This window comes from Abramis brama (assembly GCF_963993115.1).
Source record: "Abramis brama genome assembly, chromosome: 5".
NCBI classification, from domain to species: Eukaryota; Metazoa; Chordata; class Actinopteri; order Cypriniformes; family Leuciscidae; genus Abramis; species Abramis brama.
The window spans coordinates 27961693-27983442 of record NC_139967.1 but is presented as its reverse complement, the minus strand read 5'-3'; the positions used below and the strand labels follow the sequence as shown (position 1 = coordinate 27983442).

Below are 21750 nucleotides of genomic sequence, written 5' to 3'. Positions count from 1 at the left end.
AAAAGCATGCAAATCTGCTTTCTAGGGTCTGAGACTGCCTCTCTGAGACCTACTCAGATCAAAGTTTCACTTCTTAACTAGTGCACATGGCTAATGCAGCCTCACTTTAGCTAAGTACCATTTTAATGGTACTTGTAATATGTATGATCAAATGTTGCTCAAATTAGGGGAGATGTATGAGATGCGGAGCCTGAGAGAATAAGCTTGCACTGTTATGTAACTTTGAATTCATTACACTCACTTCTGCTAATAAATGTGTTTGTTTCGTGTGGTGAGATAGATAGATAGATAGATAGATAGATAGATAGATAGATAGATAGATAGATAGATAGATAGATAGATAGATAGATAGATAGATAGATAGATAGATAGATTCTTAACTTCATCCTTGATGTGGTGATGCAATAAAAGTCAATTGGAAGAGCATACAAAAGGAAAAAAACAAACAAAGACAACATCATGCTGTACACATAGTGCAACTTGTCTCTCATGCTGAGTTACCAAAATGACCCCATTATCTGTGCATTTCTGATGGAGGGAATGGTCATTTCTGCCATAGATGTCTGTCCACCATGTTATTGTTTCTCTTTTTCTTCTCCTTTGTCTCTCTTATGACATGGGACACCAATAAAGCCTGGTGTGCATGCAGTGCTTTCTAATGAAAGTGTGCTGGGCTCATTATTGATTCAAATGCAATGTGAAAAGAGAGAATAATGTCACTGAGAGATTAACAAGGCAATATCTGTTGCTGAGGAAACAGGTTGCTGGGCTACTGAGCACTTCTTTCTTTCTTTCTTTCTTTCTTTCTTTCTTTCTTTCTTTCTTGTATTCCCAACCACCCATTAATGATGTGCAAAACAATCCATCCATTGTTTATTTGTCTATCTATCCATCTATACGTCTGTCCGTCTGTTCATTTGCCCATCTGTCTGTCCATCTATTCTTCTGTCTATCTGTCCATCCATCCATCCATCCATCCATCTGTCTGTCTATCCATCTATTCATTCATATTTCTGTCCATCCATCCATTCGTCTGTCTATCCATCTATCCATCCATCCGTCCATTCGTCTGTCTATCCATCTATCCATCCATCCGTCCATCCGTCCATCCATCCATCCATCCATCCATCCATCCATCTGTCTGTCTGTTTATAAATCTATCCATCATCCATCAACCTGTCTTTTTGTCTCTGACTGAATGCTGCACCCGCTGTGTATGTGAAAATCACAAGCACAGCATAACATACTGTAAGCTTTAAAACTATGCTGATTCTGAAATAATGGAAAAGGTCAGATCTTACAGTTGAGCACAAGCTGAGACTTTCATTAAACTCCCACAGTGGCATGAGGAGATGAATGAGAGGAGTAGACAGATGAGATGTGGGTGGTTGGTGCACGTTCCTCAAGTAGATTCCTCCCACAGACTCCTGCCAGTGCGAGTCACACCCCCAGTCAGAAGGCTACGATACACAAGACTGTACTACAGTAGAAATTATGCAAGGTCTCTCTTCAGAATCAGAGGCGGTCTAGGTCCTCTTCTGAGATGGCCTCTGGTGGAGGTCAAGTAAAACAGAGAGGAGAGAGGAAATAACTCCTGCTCTATTGCTATGGCAACTGTTCTGTGAGAAGAGAAAGGTTTAAGAGAGCATATTGAACAGGAGGCTTGCACAAATGCCTTTCTCTTCTGCAGAGAATTAAAAGGTGCTAAAAGAGTGCTATTCATTCCTTTACATTGATACAGTAAGGACAAACTGTACCTCAAAACATGAGGACTCTTGAAATGTATTCAAATGTAAATATATTTTCTATCTAAAACTAATTGAGGATTCAATAAATAGCCCAAATTAGACAAAAAGACAGAGCTGAATGTATCAACATACTGTGTAATGATGCAAGTGAATAAAATACACTCCAGCTGACATATTTCCCAACGTTTTAAAAAGTTCATTCATCTGCAGAACAGATGAATGAACACCATTCACTGTAGCCTTCATTGGTAGAAAAATTGAAATATTGATGAAATGGCCATTTTCAGAGATAGCAGATGTTCTTTTCTTTATTTCTAATTTCATCATCATGATCTATCACATTCTATTGTAATTACTAATTACCAAAATGTATCATTACAAGACATGATTTCTCAGGCTTAAGGTGTCTCAGAAGATCAATAAAAAGACAGACAGATAGACAGAACAGTTCTTGTTTTACACTGTACAGATTTGTCAGGCACATCAGACACACAACTCTGTGAAAGACTGAAGAGAAACTTGTTAATGGGGACTTTTAAAGATTTTCACACTTTACAATGCAATACACCATGAGCAACACTGATAATCTGCCAAACATTCATTATTCAAATAATTTCTCAGGCTCAACATCCAAGCAAACAGGCAAAACCATCTCTGAACCTGAATGTACATATATTCTTCTTATGACACTGCTATGTAAAGTGTAATAACTGCCTTTGGCATGTATGACGCATAAGAAGCTGACTTTCAACTTGACTTTTCCATATTCTTTAAAAGTAAAGGATATGAAAAGCCCTTGCCCCGGGGTTGCATTAGAAATCTTTCTGAGGAAGCCCAGTGTACCTGCAGTCTTCTGCTGAGAAAGACAACAATACTTCCCTTATTTCACTGATAGCACCTATTGTACATCAGACACTTGCACTTCAAAGGATACTTCACAATTTAAAGATGTCTGAGCTACCAAGTGTATTACTAAAGGACATGTCTGAAGTCTTACGCCATTGTACATGTATAACAAATACAAAAAAGTTCTCCTTTTATTTCCAAATTAAAACATGATCAACTGATGAAAGTAAGTCAGTAACAAACAGAACATGACAATCAAGATCAAAAGACGAGGAAGGACAGCACCTCGCCAATTGGTCTATCTTGAAGAAAACAACCGAGAGGAACTGAGCAACTGCCTACCATATTCATAACAACATTCAACCTGAGCTCCAGTTACTTGCTAAAAGCTTTAGTTTTCATGCTACAGCAGTTTGGGAGTGTTCTGCCCCTCACAAACTCTTCTGTACGTAACAGCGAGGTCTTGAGCTCACAGATGCTCTTGTCCTCTGTGGGACACACGTCAGGCCCACTGAGATCTCGAATGTTCATTCTATTCACACTCACTAAAAGCAAAAAGTGGTTAAAAATGCAACCAGTGAGTAACAAGCACAAGCGTTTGCTTTTTGCAAGACATTTGCTTTTTGTGTCATGAGAGAGAGAAATCTTAGCACAAAAGTATTGCAATAACCTAAAGCACATTCAAGTTCTCAGACTCCTCAATTCTCCAGAAGATTACCAAGAGTGCCAAATACCGCTGTCAAACAAGTCACCAGTAACCTTCTTCTTACTTAATGGTGTGTTTCTGCACCACAAACAGAATAGCTGTTTTCAAACAGGATTTCACACACATTCCACCCATCTCCCACTGGTCAGACAAACATATCTAGTCCTGCTGCACTATTGGTTGAGCCAAAATTGCTGTTTCAGGATAGTTGGGATGCTTAAAAAAAAGGTTCTTGTTTTGATAGTGCTACAGAACCAGTCGTCTCAGCCTCAGACCCAGATTGGCTGAACGTCTACTCTACTGCATATGGCACGCAAAATTGGAAGCACTTCAGGAGTTTCTAAGTCGTCATCTAATTGGTTGAATCCTACAGGATTTCTGGGAGATGTGTGTGTCGCATTTTTTAACAGTCTGCCTGGAAACAAAGGCGCTGTGATGCCAAACCCCCTCATGGAAGTGTGACAATGAGCGCTTATCGGGATCAACTAAACATTGGATTTAAAATACAGTTTCATGCCCCTAAACATGATGCGGAACAAAACAAACTCTTATTGGTTGCTTTACATGTCAGCTAGACGGCCTCTGGACGGTCCTTGGCCAATGAAAGCTGCTATGGAGTCCAGACCTTCTGTTGCCAGTCTGAAGGTCTGGCAACGCGAGACTACCAAACCAGTGTTTACACTTTTCAGGGAAATAAACATATGAATGGCTAACTTACAGTCTTTGTATATTGTCTGTAAATAACTGTAAAGAAAGTATTTTAATAGCATTAAAAAGCTTAACATAAGATTAAAGTGGTGTTCTCAGTGTATCACACAGCTTGTGTACTGTACACTCAGAGTACTACCTTTAGACATTTGAAAGACATATTTGATCATTAAACCGAAGGGGAAAAAAAGGTTTAATAAAAAGAGAGCAGGTGTTTTATCCTGTAAGAACTTGTCTGCATCTGTCACTGTGAGCAACACACTTTGAAAATGACAAACTACTTCAGGTACTGGCAGCGATATTGACATAAACATCAATTTCTCTACCACCAAGCTTTTGTTATTCTACAGAATATATATATACAGTGAGGAAAATAAGTATTTGAACACCCTGCTATTTTGCAAGTTCTCCCACTTGGAAATCATGGAGGGGTCTGAAATTGTCATCGTAGGTGCATGTCCACTGTGAGAGACATAATAAAAAAAAAAAAATCCAGAAATCACAATGTATGATTTTAACTATTTATTTGGATGATACAGCTGCAAATAAGTATTTGAACACATGTCTATCAGCTAGAATTCTGACCCTCAAAGACCTGTTAGTCTGCCTTTAAAATGTCCACCTCCACTCCATTTATTATCCTAAATTAGATGCACCTGTTTGAGGTCGTTAGCTGCATAAAGACACCTGTCCACCCCATACAATCAGTAAGAATCCAACTACTAACATGGCCAAGACCAAAGAACTGTCCAAAGACACTAGAGACAAAATTGTACACCTCCACAAGGCTGGAAAGGGCTACGGGGAAATTGCCAAGCAGCTTGGTGAAAAAAGGTCCACTGTTGGAGCAATCATTAGAAAATGGAAGAAGCTAAACATGACTGTCAATCTCCCTCGGACTGGGGCTCCATGCAAGATCTCACCTCGTTGGGTCTCAATGATCCTAAGAAAGGTGAGAAATCAGCCCAGAACTACACGGGAGGAGCTGGTCAATGACCTGAAAAGAGCTGGGACCACCGTTTCCAAGGTTACTGTTGGTAATACACTAAGACGTCATGGTTTGAAATCATGCATGGCACGGAAGGTTCCCCTGCTTAAACCAGCACATGTCAAGGCCCGTCTTAAGTTTGCCAATGACCATTTGGATGATCCAGAGGAGTCATGGGAGAAAGTCATGTGGTCAGATGAGACCAAAATAGAACTTTTTGGTCATAATTCCACTAAACGTGTTTGGAGGAAGAAGAATGATGAGTACCATCCCAAGAACACCATCCCTACTGTGAAGCATGGGGGTGGTAGCATCATGCTTTGGGGGTGTTTTTCTGCACATGGGACAGGGCGACTGCACTGTATTAAGGAGAGGATGACCGGGGCCATGTATTGCGAGATTTTGGGGAACAACCTCCTTCCCTCAGTTAGAGCATTGAAGATGGGTCGAGGCTGGGTCTTCCAACATGACAATGACCCGAAGCACACAGCCAGGATAACCAAGGAGTGGCTCTGTAAGAAGCATATCAAGGTTCTGGCGTGGCCTAGCCAGTCTCCAGACCTAAACCCAATAGAGAATCTTTGGAGGGAGCTCAAACTCCGTGTTTCTCAGCGACAGCCCAGAAACCTGACTGATCTAGAGAAGATCTGTGTGGAGGAGTGGGCCAAAATCCCTCCTGCAGTGTGTGCAAACCTGGTGAAAAACTACAGGAAACATTTGACCTCTGTAATTGCAAACAAAGGCTACTGTACCAAATATTAACATTGATTTTCTCAGGTGTTCAAATACTTATTTGCAGCTGTATCATACAAATAAATAGTTAAAAAATCATACATTGTGATTTCTGGATTTTTTTTTTTAGATTATGTCTCTCACAGTGGACATGCACCTACGATGACAATTTCAGACCCCTCCATGATTTCTAAGTGGGAGAACTTGCAAAATAGCAGGGTGTTCAAATACTTATTTTCCTCACTGTATATACATCACAAACATCATTACAGTTTTTGCCCTCCTGAAGCTCAAACAGTACCGCATGATTCTAGCAACGCCAAGGTTCATGGGTTTGATTCCCAGGTTATAAACTGATAAAATGTATGCAATCACTTTGGATAAAAATGTCTGCCAAATTCATAAATGTTAATATTTCAAATGCGAAAAATGTGAAGTGTAATTTACAGAAAATACAAACTAAGCAGAGGCTATTTACCAAAATTATTTCATGAAATATCTGAATTTCATTATTAATTTTAGATATTTATTTTATTATATAGAATCAAGCATTCCAGAGAGCCATGTAATAAATTTAAATTGTATTAACACATTCTGGAAACTTCAATTCTCGAGGCAGAGCAATGTAAAGGTTGAGAAAACACACTTTCAAGCTTTCTAGGAGAGACACGGTGTACATCCACAGAGAAATTGCTGATTTCGCTATCTCCCGACACCAAGAACGTTAGCAAATGCACTGATGTGATCCACCAAGACACAGGGGCGCAGACAGGCCCTCTGTCCTTCTGTAGCCGACACAATACCTCTCGCTGTAGACATCTTCCTGACAACAGTACTTACAGGGATTCCTGTGCCGTACTGAAAAATGCAATCATCTCTGTCCAGGCTTTATTGTCTGAGGGGGATGAAAAGCTCTTCCCAACGTTTGACCGTTATCTCAGAACGATGTTAAACAAGGTCATCTTCTATCTTGTAAGATGGATGGAGTTATTATTAAATATCTTTGCAGGCTAATGCAGGATGCCTGTCTGCACAGAGTGGCATTAAAGTTTAATGCATGAGGTGTTCCGACACAAAGAGGCAAAAAGATAAAAGTAAACCAAGAATATTTTGGGAAGATGAATCCCCTTCATCTGCAATTTGACACAAGATTACTCATGGAATATTTACAACAAAACTCAACTATTTTTTGTTTGTTAGACAGTCTCCGGGCAATATGCATCTGCTGGTCTCCCTGCCTGCTTCAGTACGACGTGCACATATTTTTATATGCTGTTCACAAACATAAGTGGAAAATGAAGCACACTCTAAATCCTTTTTAATTGGTCCTTTGATTCCACAGAGTCCTGATAATGACGGGTCAACAAGCACAGGGAAGTTTTTTCCCCCCAGCTGAGACGCTGTTGTTTCAGGTTAGACTTATTTTCTTTTCCCTCTTTTCCCCATTATAATTTCTTTCTTTTCTGTTTTTAATTCTCACTCTTGCGCAACCATAACAATAAATGGCAGGAGGGCCAGTGTCAAACGGAGGCTTATCAGTCTAAAACACACGTGCTTTCTTTTATCATCAACTTTGCATGCTCTTCTCATATTGGAATGCCCTTATTTTTGGTGTCCGTGTCATGTGTAATTTTATTTTTCAGCACCCCGGCCAATGAATATTAAATTGAGGAGCGAGTGGTACAAATCATACAAACTGATTTGTATTGGTTTGCCGTTCTGTCGGTCAAGTCAGACTGATCTACATTGCCATTACTTCAAAACAGAATAGTGAAATTAATTGAATCTTTTGAAAAGAAAAGAAAAGAAAAGAAAAGAAAAGAAAAGAAAAGAAAAGAAAAGAAGAAAGGCACATTAATTAAGAGTTTTATTTTTGGAATAGTTTAAAGTCTTACAGCAGCACACAAGCTGTGATAAGCAAATTCTTTATTAATTGCAGCCGCTTTATTCTGGACTTCAGTTAAATAAGCCTGTACCGAGGAACAAAGAAAAATAGGTGTGGGCCAAAATTCATATGGTGGTCATGAATTATTATTATTATTTTTTTATTTTATTTTTTCTCATGCATGCATGTTGGTTCTATAAATGACCAGGTTCAGTATTCTGCAGAACATAAAATGCCATTTAATGTGAACAAACATACAAGCAGAACTTTTACATTAGCATGGCATGAACTAAAATCGCCTTATTTCCTTTGAATGTAAGTTGTTTGAAAAAACAAGGCATGAATTCCCATTTTCTTGTTGTTGGGACACCACTGAGTCACAATGAAATTCATTTCAAGTTTTCTTTTGTGGAAACTAGAAAGCACATTGCAACAAGACGTTCTGTGCAAATTTGAACACAGTGACACTTGATGGATATATCGTGACCAATCATGAGATTCTGGGAATTTCTGTTCCAGTCACACTGAGGTAAAATATCTATGACATACTTCATTTCTGAATTCAGAAGAAAAAGAGAGACAGGAGGGACAGGACATCAGACCTTCTTTCACACAGCAGCTCATGGTGCTTTCAAACACTGCTATATACAAAATTTCAAACATTTCTATAAACTACCAATGAATCTCTAATGTAAGACCGTCAAAAGTGCATACACATATACACACGCTTTGGGTTTTAAATACATTAATACATTAGATTTATCAAACGCCACAGCATTCATAATCTTGACTTACAAAAAAATCTATTTCAAATAAATTCTGTTCTTTAGAACTTTCTTTTCATCAAAAAATCCTGAAATAAACATATCATGGTTTCCACAAAAATAACAGCACAACAGTTTTCAATATTGATAATAATAAAACACCAAATCAGCATGTTAGAATGATTTCTGAAGGATCACGTGACACTGAAGACTGGAGTAATGATGCTGAAAATTCAGCTTTGTCATCACAGGAATAAATTGCATTTTAAAATATATTCAAAAAGAAAACAGTTATTTTAAATTGTAATAATATTCACTATGTTACTATTTTTACTGTATTTTTGATCAAATAAATGCAGCCTTGGTGATGATAAGAGACTTCTTTCTAAAACACGTACACTTGCACAGAGGAAAAAAAATCCTTGTGTCAGATGACAGGGTAAAAACTAAAACGTATTTGCATGTACAGTATAATTGCATGCTGACAGACTGTAGAATGAAAAAGAAACAGCAAAGCCAATAAACAAGTTAACTTTGGATGTCAAAGCACACAATGCATTTCTGAATATTTAAAAAGAAAATAATATATAAACAAAACATAAAACTGATGAGTACAAATTGCACCGATGCCACTTTTGTGGCATGACGTCATACAAGACACAGTAATGGCATTATAACCATTTTGCTATCTAATTTTGTTTAAGAGGCACATTACTTATTATTTTAGATGGGTTTATGTTGCTTTTTAGCAATTATCAGGTGGACTGTTTACGGTTATGCTTTTAATAAGATAAAAGAAAGAATGAGAGTAATAACTCTAAGAGCAAACAATGTCTAAAATAAGCAGGAACAGTCATAAAAGTGAAACATTTCCATCAATACAATTGATTTTATAGGAAAAGCTCAGTGTTTATTCTGGCCTTCCCCCACCTGCCGCAATAAGTTCTGTAATATCCAGTGATGGATTCGTTATAGCTTGTTTTCCCCGCCGTGTTGAGCATACAGGAGGTAATTAGTTTACTGAAACTAATGTCTTGTGTTACTTCTGCACCAAAGTCCTGCTTCACTTCACTAATTGACTGAGTAATTACACCAGTTATCTGAAGCCATATCAACATATCGGCCTGCTGACTAAGTGCCTTTTGATTCATTTACGTATATAAAGAGAATGACTCTATCAAACTTGTCTACTGTTATTTTCATTTTTAAAGCTACAGTCAATACTGTTTGGTTCAAGTTTCATTGTCTTTTATTTGTCCCAATATTTTCATACTGACACATACTGTATCATGGATTCATTTAGCTTATTAACCACATGGCATATCAAACTAAAGTAGTTTATCTCTTATTTTGTTTTTTGTCACCCCCCCACCAGTAAAAATTTTCATCATGCACATTTAAATGTATATGCATGGCTTTGTTGTTAAAACTTTAACTATGCACTTAACACATTGGTTTTCCTTCTCTTAAATGAAGCGTGACAGTCCAGTGATGTGCAAAAAAATGTTCTCTTAGGTATTAACAACTCAAAGTGTTGTGCTGCTGATGGAGAGGAATATTTTTAATTTTAATAATAATAAAGAGAATTACACATTTTAATTATGCAATGGCATGTCATCTAATTATGAAAATTATTTGAAGAAATCCACATGAATGGCCTGAAAAAAATATGATTGCAGGCTTTTCTGGTTAGTGTGTCTGTGAGAAAATAAACAATAAAACATTCAATCACAAAGGCGTTGATGCCGTGCTTTGAGTGCTTTTGTACACATGAGTCGCTGTAAAATGAAGAAAACAAACCCCAGTGTTTATTAGAACAATAATAATAAATTAAAGACTACACAATTAATGGAGTGGAAAAATTAACATAATTAATCACACAATTTTTTTTTATTAAACATTTCTGGAAAAAAAATAATAATTTCTGCATTTCACATTCAACAATGAATGCTTAGCATAGTGCAGAATCAGCTGACAACAAATCACCAGCAGGAGCTTTCAGGTTGACAAGTCTAGACAATGAGTGAATTGTTTTGAAAAAGCAATTTCCTGTAAAAAAATCTCCAGCATAAGATTGTTCATATAGATATGATATACATGGTATATCATATACATGGTATATACTTATACATGGTATATGTATATATATATATATATATATATTTGAAAAGTATATATAATATTCAGTGCAAGGGTTATTGATTGGTTGATTGGTTTCTGAAATGCAATAAACATTTCAAATGTTGCTGTTGTTGTTGTTGTTGTTGTTTTTCTCCATGAGAGCTGTCCCCAAAAACCGTTAACCAAGTTGACACCTGTCATTTGGTACAGATGCTGATTGCTCACAGACTTTGGTGTCCTGCTTTGGCCTTCAAACACATTTATTTCGACATTAACGACAGATCCAACTTAACCCTTTAACCCCTGAATTTGGAACATTTTGCTTCTCATGCCAGTTGCAGAAAATGTAAAAGTCAATAAAAATGCAATTCACTGTGTGAAATTGGTTTATGGCCCCATGAAGGTTGGACATTGGGTAGTCATGGCTACTGGCGGGCAAATTACACTATAGTTTGCATTTAAGATGCTGTGTTAGAAGGTCACAGCTTCAATATTCTCAAAGTGAGAAAGCTTTGCAATATTGGTCATACGCATGCACTTTTTATTCATCATTTAGAAAATGCAACTGTACATTATCATAGCACACTTGAGCTCTAAGGTCTATAGGCCAAGGTTTTTTATACAAAACATTTTCTATCTTAAAGGGTGTTAAACCATAACCAAAGTTAAACTCACAAGAAAATACCAGATATTCATGAGACCAGCTAAACAATCAATAGCTATAACAATGGGGCTTTTTGAAAACACAATTATGTTTAACTACCTTATTTGTTCTCCATTTTGTGTTACGGTTCCCAATCACATTTGTGCTGATGCCATTACTGAAGAGAAATATGCCTCTGTAGAGAATGTAGTTATTTCATTCAGTGTTGATTAGCTCATTTCAGTCCTTGGAGCTCTGGAGGGTCTAGATCTATTAACGGTCATATCACCATGTTAAGACACTGTAACTCATTATTAACGGTGATAAGAACACATCAGTCTCAATTAAGCCTCCTTTTTATTGTGTTTTAACCTCCTCGTCTCTTTCAAGATTAAATGGATACAACGAGCAGCAGAAAAATGTAGAAAATTTTCAAATATCACATTTGCATTGTGGCTCTCATAGGTCATCTCAAACACGTGTGGCGTGAGCCTCAAACCCTTTCTGTTGATGCTTCAGTTACAGCTGTGTGATGAAGTGCAGTTCGCAGGCTAAAATTTGGAGCTCATTGTTTTGAAACTGATTTTGAAATCCCACTACTGGGATCTGTTTCTATTTGGCTCTGTGGATGTCTCTCAAACAAAGAGGACTCCCTGAAGCCTGGAGCTCATGAGTGATTAGCACAATTAATGATACTATCGACATGGCCATTTGGTGTTACCAATGGCAACATGGGAAGTAAAACTAGGGGAAAAAAAATCAGGCTCAAACTGCAGTGCCATGAGTGCAATACTGCAAAAATCAGGCTTTACTGCAAACTAAAATTGTACTGGGGTACAACAGCTGGAGCAGTACACTTAAAAGGACAACTTTGGACAATCTACTGCTAAAATGTGCATATTAGTACCTTAGAGTAGTAAAATGTACTACAAGGTACAATTCTGTACATAGTGTTGGTGTTTAGGTGGAGTTAGAAGGTTGTATAAGTCTGCCGCCCAAAGAAAAAAAAATCAATGAGGTGTCAAACCTTTTAAGGATTGACATTTTTTTAAATTTCAGAATTTGTATTATCCAGATTGGATTTAAGCAGGTTGATTTTTATATTTGTAAAACCTTGGTGTATAAAGTCCAGGGGTCAGTTGCATGAAAAAAAATTACCAAACTAGCATTTAGCATCAGTCTTACTTATCAGAGTCAAATGAGACCAATCTATGTTTTTATGTAACTGAATTCAACAACTTATCGCTAGTCTTAAAGAAAAGAATTAGAGGAACATTTTGAAAAACTGTTCTAAGCCTCAGAACTTGTTGTAAAATAAAAGTGAGCACATGGACTTGACTAAATCTAATTTACAAGAGTATGAATGAATGCTATTATTGAAACGAGTGAATGGGAATGTTTTAAGCATAATAAAAAAAATTATAATAATCCTCAAATCATCCAGCAGTTTGACTCCTACACGTATCATGTGTTTGACACCCCTGATCTAAGAAATCAACTGAACGTCCATAGCATGTCTTTATTTAGCAGACGTACTAGCAACAGGCCACAACAATATATCTAAAAAAATAACAAACAAAAAAACTTGTGTTTGTTTCGTTCTGGACATGATTCACTCAGATTAAATATTCACTGTATCTCATGCAGAGAAGACCTGACCAGTCTTGATAATAATAATAATGCTGAAACAAATCCATTGTCCAATTTCACATGACTATAATAATGTTTGAAACTTTGCCAGCATTTTTAAAACATCTACTGGTAATTTCATGATCTTTTAGGCTATGACATAGCAGTAGTTTAGTTCATCAGAGCATCATATAAAATCTGAATTTTAATCATTTTAGTTTTTCTATGAGTTTGACATTTGTTTCACCCAACAAGTTTGTTGTGAAAATAGCTGAGAGGAAATGGATTCTACGCACAGCACAGCAACTTGGTTCTTGTTAAATTTACAAATGGTCTGTTCTCTCCATTAAGACCATCAAGAGAACTGAATGGTGTAGAGAGACAGCAAAGGAAGGACATGAAGAGTCAGGCTGGCTTGGAAGATGGGAGAGAGATGGCAGCCGGCCAGTATCTGCTGTTCAGTGAAATTGATCAAGGTAAGGGGAGCTGGGTTCAGAATAATTGAATTAAGGCTGACAGAAGCACTGACCAAAATCTTCAGACACAGGTGATACTACAAGGTCATATGATACAGGGTATGGACCATCATAAATGGTGAAAAATAGCACAGAGGGGAAACGAATGACAGTGTTAGATTATGTCTAACATTACCTTGATTGCAGTGCGGTTGGGTCACAAGATTAGCCACAATTACATAATAAGTGGTACTAATAATGGGTGAACAAAGGTATAGCAGGACACTTAAACTTAATCACCCATCATTTTGCATATATGCTTCCATTACTATAAATCTGCATTAATCCGAAATTATGCAATTACATTGATGTGTCCATTTGATTCATGTTTCAAAAACAAAGCCAGGGACAAAATATCAGAAAGTGCCTCACTTTATATGTACTGGCTATCATTTTACTTTTAACAAATATATATTCAACTGTAGTCTTTGCACGGAAGAATTTAATCATCAGCAACAAATATGAAATATCAACTAGAAGCAAAAACACTGTTAATGCAAAAACCTCCCATGGACTGCTGTAGGCTAGTAGTAAAAATCTTAGGCACTTATTAAGTTGATTTATGTCATGAAAAGAGGACTGAATGCATTAAAAAGGAATGCAAGAATGAGATTACTTGCAAATATTCAGCCAAAAGTCAAAGACTGAAATCATGTTATTTTTAATCTATTGTAATGCTGTAATCTTTTGACAGCCCAAATTCATTGAGCAAAAAAGATTTTGTTCCTCCTTTATAAATGCAGCAAATAGTCTGAGGTGACAAAATTGACTCTCAGCCTTGAATGTGACAGAATGTCACTGCAGTAACTCCTTGCTAGACAGGTTTTTCCTTTATCAGCTCCTTACGCACACAGATAATGCTCTCCGCAGGTACACCGTCTCATCATGGCCAATTGTTTCCCCCTGTGAGTGCTTTATCTAAGCTGGTCTGAGACTGTTCAGCCTCATTGAACATCAATGGCCCTCCTCTTCATCCCCTCTTACCGAGCCATCAGCGCCAACATCCCTTGGCATCAAGGCTGTAACAAAGGCAGGGATTCTGCTGCACCACAGGATGTGGAGGAAAAATGGGGGAACAGACGAACAGAGGAGAACATGGTAGATTTGATAGAAGCAGAGTGGGGGATTTTTGCTAAAAGTGTCACTCCTGTGAGTGGGGAAATTATATTTTGACCTTGTGAACTAGAGGTGTTTTAATAGGAAAGTCACTTTAAGTTATAATATAGTAAACAATATTTAAGTGCTCTAAAAATTGAGATCCAATCAGACATTCTGACAAAAGCAGGTCATATGAACATACATGGATGAGCCAAAACATTATGACCACCTGCCTCGTGCATCGATGAGCCTTGGACGCCCAACGCCCTGTTGTCGGTTTGTGGTTTGTCCTTCCTTGGACCACTGTTGGTAAATTCTCACCACTGCTGACCGGAAGCAACCCACAAGCCTTGCTCCATCGCCTTGCCATAACAATTTGGCCCTTGTCAAAGCCCATTTCTCCTGCATCCAATGGCGCGTTTCCACCGAGCGGTACGGTACGGTACGGTACGGGTCGGTACCCTTTTATTTGCGTTTCCACTGCCAAAAGTTGAGAATGGTACCAAAAAGCCGAACCGTACCGTACCACTTTTTGGGTACCCTTCCGTTGGGGTACCTAGCACAGTGGTACGGTACTAAAAGGTGGAGCTAGACTCACTGCAGGACGTTGATTGGTTGACAGAGAATCGTCACTTGCGCGTGCTACGAGGGGAATGACAACATAAGAAGCGCCATTTTTTTATATACAGTTTAATATAATATACTGTTACTGTGTCACGAAATGTAATTTTAAGAGTTTTTCAGGCGAGAATGTAGTTGTTTAAAGCTCTAATCTGTGGTTTATTTATAAAGATGATTTGTTTTTCCCCGGTTGTGAGATCCATGCGATCAGCGGGCGCTCGGCGCTCATGTTTCCCGGCTGGATGAGCCTTTCCTCGGCTAAGTTAGTTCTTCTGACGTTCGCCGATGACTCCGACGGTAGTGGTTAAACATGAGATATAATTCATCTTGTGCAGACCTAACGGGCGATCTTTGGTCTCGTGAATATATAATTCGTTCCCTGTCAATCGTTTTGACTGAGGGCTAAGTTTAGTTTCATATTATAGGCTATTTGTATTTAACTTTACTGTTGTAATGTTAGACTAGCGCAGCATTTGGACATTTGACTGAATTGTTTGCTTTATTTCTTATTGTATAGCTTCTTGTACCTTTTACTTAAACTTTTATATTGGCTATTATTGATAAAACTGAAATTTTACAAAAAGAAATATGGTTTCTTGTCATTTTCTTATTACAAGATTATCACTGATGTTTATTGCAACATTTGTACAAATGCATATATTGCCTGTAATGTGTAATTTTTTTTATTATTTAAACGAAAAGAGGTAACGTTAGGGTTGTGTTTTAAATCGTTTTGTTATAAATAGAATAACGTATAACGTGCAGTGAATAATCAATATGCGTTGCGCATGAACCACATTTGTGTCCCTATAATGTTTAATTTATTTAAATGAAAACGAAAAGAGGCAGAGTAGTGTTTTATAACATATTTCGTTTTATTGTTGCTTAAATTTGTACATACAGAGTAACAGAGATAACCGGAGTAGCAGAGCGAGCTGAGTGACGCTTTTAAGAACGCGCTGTACCATGTGCATGTAGGAGTGAGTCGCACATGGCAAGTACAAACTTTGCGTACTTAATATTGAGAAAAGCCTAATGTCGGCGCTTGTCTTCTTGTGACAAACATGTCGAGGAGCAAGAACAAGATCTGCTGTATGTCATCCATTGTAGTTTACTATGTTCTTCTTCGCGCGAAAATTACGTCGATCGAAACACCACGCCTATCAAGTAAGGGTACTGTTGGCAGTGGAAACGCTAGCCAGATCATGGTTAACAGACCCGAACCGTACCGTACTGTACCGTACCGTACTGTACTGCTCAGTGGAAACGAGCCACAATACATTGATTACGAGAGCTGATCTACCCAGACCTTAATATGTGGCCTGGTTAGGAGATGATCAACGATATTCGCTTCACCTGTGACTGGTTTTAATGTTTTGGTTCATCAGTGTACCATAAACTACAGCTGTGTAATTTGAAATATAATGTACAGATTTAAGCAGAAAGAGTCAATTTGACTCAAAACGAGTCTTTTAAGGTGAGCATGCAACTTCCCGATGATGCAATGATACGGTCCATGTGACTGAATTGAGTCCCCCATCTATTTCACACTTTGCGAGCAGCCCAATTGCTATATTTATCACAATGACTCAAGACACGTAAAAGTATGTAATTCATCAACACTTCATTGTAACATCAGGCAAAAAAAGGCGGAGGTTCCAATCCATGACAGGGTCCTCATCTGAGCCCACTGAGGTTCTAATTTGTCACAGAGATTCATAACAAAACCTGTCTCTCTAAACACACTTTAATTTTCCAACTCCACCTGGGCCATGAGAACACCTGCCTTTGTAAAAACCCTTCTAGCAGTGAAGTCTGAATACATTCCAGATATGCTCAAATGCAATTCATTGCAATGCTGAAACCAAACAATGACTTGGAGCCATATGCCTGTAACATTTGTACTGTCCAATTCTAATAAAGAATTAATGAAGCCTGGATCAAACCATCAAGCTGTTGCCATCTCATTTGTGCTGGACTAAAATATTTCCACCAACATCTGCAGGGATTGTTGCAACCAAAAGCCACCTTCCTAAAAATTTATGGTACCAGGTGGACCTACTCATATAGTGTGATTTCATGTTACGGATGGAAAGCCCATGGTTAATGACATGTCAGAATCCAGAATACTGATTCTACTGTATTGTTGGTTCATTACAATAAGGATTCCTGCCCCTAAATTTAACCAGTTTAAAATATGCTGGTAGTAATATGATAAAATAATAATAATAATAATAATAATAAATTATACACATGGTGGCCCCAAAAAATATTTACAGTACTAGTAAGTATCAATGCATTAATTATATCATCCCATAGTAATAGATAATAGTAATTATAACAATATACAACGCACTAAGGATTGATGAGCTGCTGAGTTCATGAATATTAACCACGTTGTCAGCATTCGCTCAAACTGATTTGCTGAAATCAAAACAGGGAAGGTAATAGATGAGCGCCAGCCAATGAGATTGCCGTTTGCGCATTAGTTCCGCCCACTACCAGAGAAACAGGCATATGTTCAACTTGTTCTTAAAAGCTGAATAATTCCAAATGAACTCCGCTATTTTGACAGGAAAATACGAGAAAGAATATCCGCCGATTCTTCGTGGTATGTAAGACTCTCGCTCTCTCTCTTTGCGTGTGTGTGAGAAACACAGCACTCTTAGCAAAACGACGGCGAGTTGTGCGCATTCACACTAGTGTTTAGAGTACGTCAAATACAGGTACCCTGCACATCCATTGAGCTGAAATACTACAGATTGCTTCATGAAGAGCGAAACTCTCAAGCGCTCAGTCAAGAGTGTTGAGCGAGTGAAATATATCTATGCTAAACTTATACTTCTAACACACACACACACTGGCGAGTAAAATCTAAGAATGTATTAGCCAATGGCTAATGATAGACATTATTTAGTCGCCCAGAGTGAAGATTTAGTCGCATATGCACTCGCACTAGCATTGTAGAGGGTTGAGAAGTATGCTGAAACTCGCGGTCATCATAAGGGGTGTGACATTTCGGTAGACCAATCACATGGTACTGATCCAGCCGACCATCAGAGCACACTGCACTTTTCAAAGGGAGGGGCTTCAGGAACTAAACAGAGCGTTTCTGACAGACTGGGAAGAGAGGTATGTGAAAAGGTTTTTTGAACATTCAAACATGAAAACCTTATCTAGTAGACCCCAAAAACAATCAAGACTTCGTAAAAGGGCATGTAATGGCCTCTTTAAAACAAGTTCTTACCTTTAACCTGAACACCAATACGAAAGTAGACATCTGAGCTACTGAGGTAACGCTCCACCAAAATATAGTACCACTGCTCCCAGGATGGCAGTGGGACCTCTAGCTCACAGGGAACGTTCTCTCTGCAGTCCACTGCACTGGAGTTATGCACCGGCGGGGCCCTCGAACGGATCTTCAGCAGAACCGGACAGCTCTCCCCGCTCCTGTTCTTTGTATTGCAGTCCACAAGCTTTACCTTCACTCGAGAGATGTAGTTTGGGATGAACACTCTGCCAGGTACAAAGAAGAGAAAGGAAGAGGACATCCGCTTTAAAGCTACACTGACTGTAGCTGACATTGTCTACAGAGACTGCACTGAACAAAATTAGTACGCTTATTGAAATGCCAAGGAAACATTTGAATGGGAATGTGTTTTTGTACTCTCAGGAGAACTTTAAACTTCAGCACATTTCAACAAACTTGTTGGCAATGCATAAAACAGTCAAGTGATATCGCTTGGTTTTAATTTTCTACATCAATAACAATTAAGCAGGAAGCTAATGCAAGTTGCCCTTTTCAACTGAACAGAGATTGAGAACAACCGTGAAATTAGAATAAATAATTAATATCTACATTTTTGGCCATGACGCCATTGGCTTTGTCTGTTGGTTTTTGATAATTAACGATATGATAACGATACGATAATTAACGATATGAACAGCACACCAACTGCTCAATCAAACAGAACACAGTTTGTTTACAGATCCGCTGGATTGCTTTGGGAAAAAAGCGTCTTGGAACATAAACTTGATCTTTGCAATTTGCCTTGAAATTAAAACCTTAAAAAAATAATTTGCTGCATGGTTAATTTATCCCTTCGTTCAATTTTATGCAGCATTGTTTTGCATTTCACAACTGATTAAATAGTATGTCCAAGTTTGAATAATACAAATTCTTATAAAAACTTAATTTAATATTTGTCAGTCTCAATGACGAGAGCTACTGTATATAAAATAGTGTATACTAAGATCCAGACATCCATTAACCAGCTAATGTTCAAGTCTCACAATATGCAATTTACTGTCCTTCTGAAATGGAAACCAGCTTTTAATGATACAAAAAGTCCATCTTCATAATGTCCAGTGCTCAAGGTCTTTTCTGTGTACTCTGGTGTTTATGAATGCATTTCATCACCTCTCCCTCCTCCATTTTCCTCTTTTTCATTTAGAAAGACTTTATTTGCTAATTGAGAGGAGAGCTTTAATATCTGAACCTAATGAGAGTAGAAGCCTGAAATGGAGGGAAGCTTGAGAGAAGGATGTGTGTGGAATGGTAAAGTGTTGTGAGCAGAAAGAGGCAGAGAGAAGCTGAGAGAAATGCACGGTGTGTGCGTTTGAGTATCTGATGAGGAAAGGAAGTCTGCAAAGGCACCAATAAAGAAATGTTCACATCTTAAAATAACGAGTTATTACACCACTTTTCAAGAGTTTGGGCCCAGTAAGATTTTGCATTTATTTGATCAAAAATACAGTAATATTGTGAAATATTATTTAAATCTAAAATAACCATTTTCTATTTGAATATATATTTAAAATGTAATGTGTTCCAGTGATGGCAAAGCTGAAATTTCAGCATCATTACTCCAGTCTTAAGTGTCACATGGTCCTTCAGAAATCAGTCTAATATGCTGATTTGCTGCTCAAGAAACAATTATTATTATTATAAATGTTGAAAACAGCTGTGCTGATTATTATTTTTGTGGAAACCGTGATAAAAAAGTGATTTATGAACATTTATTTGAAATATTTTAAAAGAAACATTATAAATGTCTTTACTGTTACTTTTGATCAATTTAATGCACCCTTGACAATTAAAAGCCTGGTAAACCCCACATAATGGGGACAAAGTGTCCCCACAAAGATGGCAATATCCGAAATCCTTGTCCTTGAGGGGACATGTTTTGGTCCTCATGAGGAAAACAGCTTACAAATCATACTAAGTTATATTTTTTGAAAATGTAAAAATGCAGAAAGTGATGGGAAGGTTTATGGGTAGGGTTAGTTTAAGGGGATAGAATATACAGTTTGTACAGTATAAAAATCATTACATCTATGGGAAGTCACCATAAAACGTGTGTGTGTGTTTGTGTGTGTGTGTGTGTGTGTGTGTGTGCGTGCGTGCGTGTGTCATTTAAAATTAGTCACTCACTTGTAGAGTACAGATCTATTGTGAAGAGGAATCATCTGGTCAATGAAGTAACCAGGATACAGCACTGAAATGCCAATGAGCCTCTGAACAATGAGCTGAGGTTGAAAGAGGTACTGACATTCCTCATGAAGACCCTGCACAAAAAAGTGAAACAAACAGGAAATGGATTAGTTACAAGCTAAATCCACCCAGTATCCACATTCAAATAGACTGAGCCATGAAATACAGTATCACAACAAAACACATGCGTACATGCATATCATGATATGGAAATGCCCGTGGAAGGAGGGCAACTCCCACTGAGAGACTTATGATCACTTCAAATGGAGGGAAACTGTCATTGCATTTGCATCGCTTCTGATGATTTGCTGTGTGATATTTCTCATGCCCAACTGCACAACAACTCCCAACCTCAGACTCTAAAGAAAAAGATCAAACACTATTGTCGTTTCTCCACTTGGTGAATAATTCAGATAAAAGATTTTGAACTGTCTACCATTTTAACTGATGCCAAACAAGTGGAGTATCCAACCAATAGCTTGCATTTTTTAATACTCCTCTACATTTACGTCTCTTCATATTGAAGACACTTTTATGCAAAGTGACTTAAAAACGAGGAATACAACATAAGTGATTCATCTTAAAGTGGCAGGAATGCTTTCTTTTTTTTTGAGAATATAAAGAAGTGCTGGGAATTAAAAATTCATGGATAAAAAAAATATATATAATAATAATATAGAGCTCAGGGGAATCTGATGCATTTATTTTGCCGAATCGGATTATGCCAGACATAAAACGATCTGTCAAAAAACATTGGTTGCTTGTTGAAAGTGTAAGGTCTTAAATAGATCACCTGTGTAAACAACAAATGGAAATCTAACCATTAAAAAAATCAGGTCAGTATAATTTTTTATTTATTAATAAATAAATAAAATAAATAAATACATGTATTTTGCAAGGACACATTAAATTGATCAAAGTGGCAGTAAAGACATTTCTATTTCAAATAGATTCTGTTGTTTTTATTTTTTTAATTGTCAAATAATCTTGAAACAAATGTAGGTATCACGGTTTCCACAAAAATATTAGGCAGCACGATTGTTGTTTACATCGATAATAATTAGGAATAATATTTATAACAGGAAAAACAGTATTCTAGAATGATTTCTGAAGGATCATGTGACACTGAAGACTGGAGTTTTCATCAAAGGAATAAATTATATTTTAATATATTTTAAAATAGAAAAAAGTTAATTTAAGTTATAATAATGTCACAATATTACTGTTTGTACTGTATTTCTGATCAAATAAA

The 21750-nt window shown here is 37.4% G+C and overlaps 1 protein-coding gene across 1 annotated transcript in view; it reads right to left on the bottom strand.

Annotated features, from left to right (window-relative positions):
• The window catches only part of tmem8b (transmembrane protein 8B), a 136169-nt gene that overhangs the window by 46874 nt on the left and 67545 nt on the right, over positions 1-21750 (bottom strand). Inside the window, exons 4-5 of the mRNA XM_084114135.1 lie at positions 20439-20572; positions 18252-18520 (exon numbers count right to left, since the gene is read on the bottom strand). Coding sequence (XP_083970261.1) covers positions 18252-18520; positions 20439-20572 — 403 coding nt within the window. The remainder of the gene's footprint in view (positions 1-18251; positions 18521-20438; positions 20573-21750) is intronic.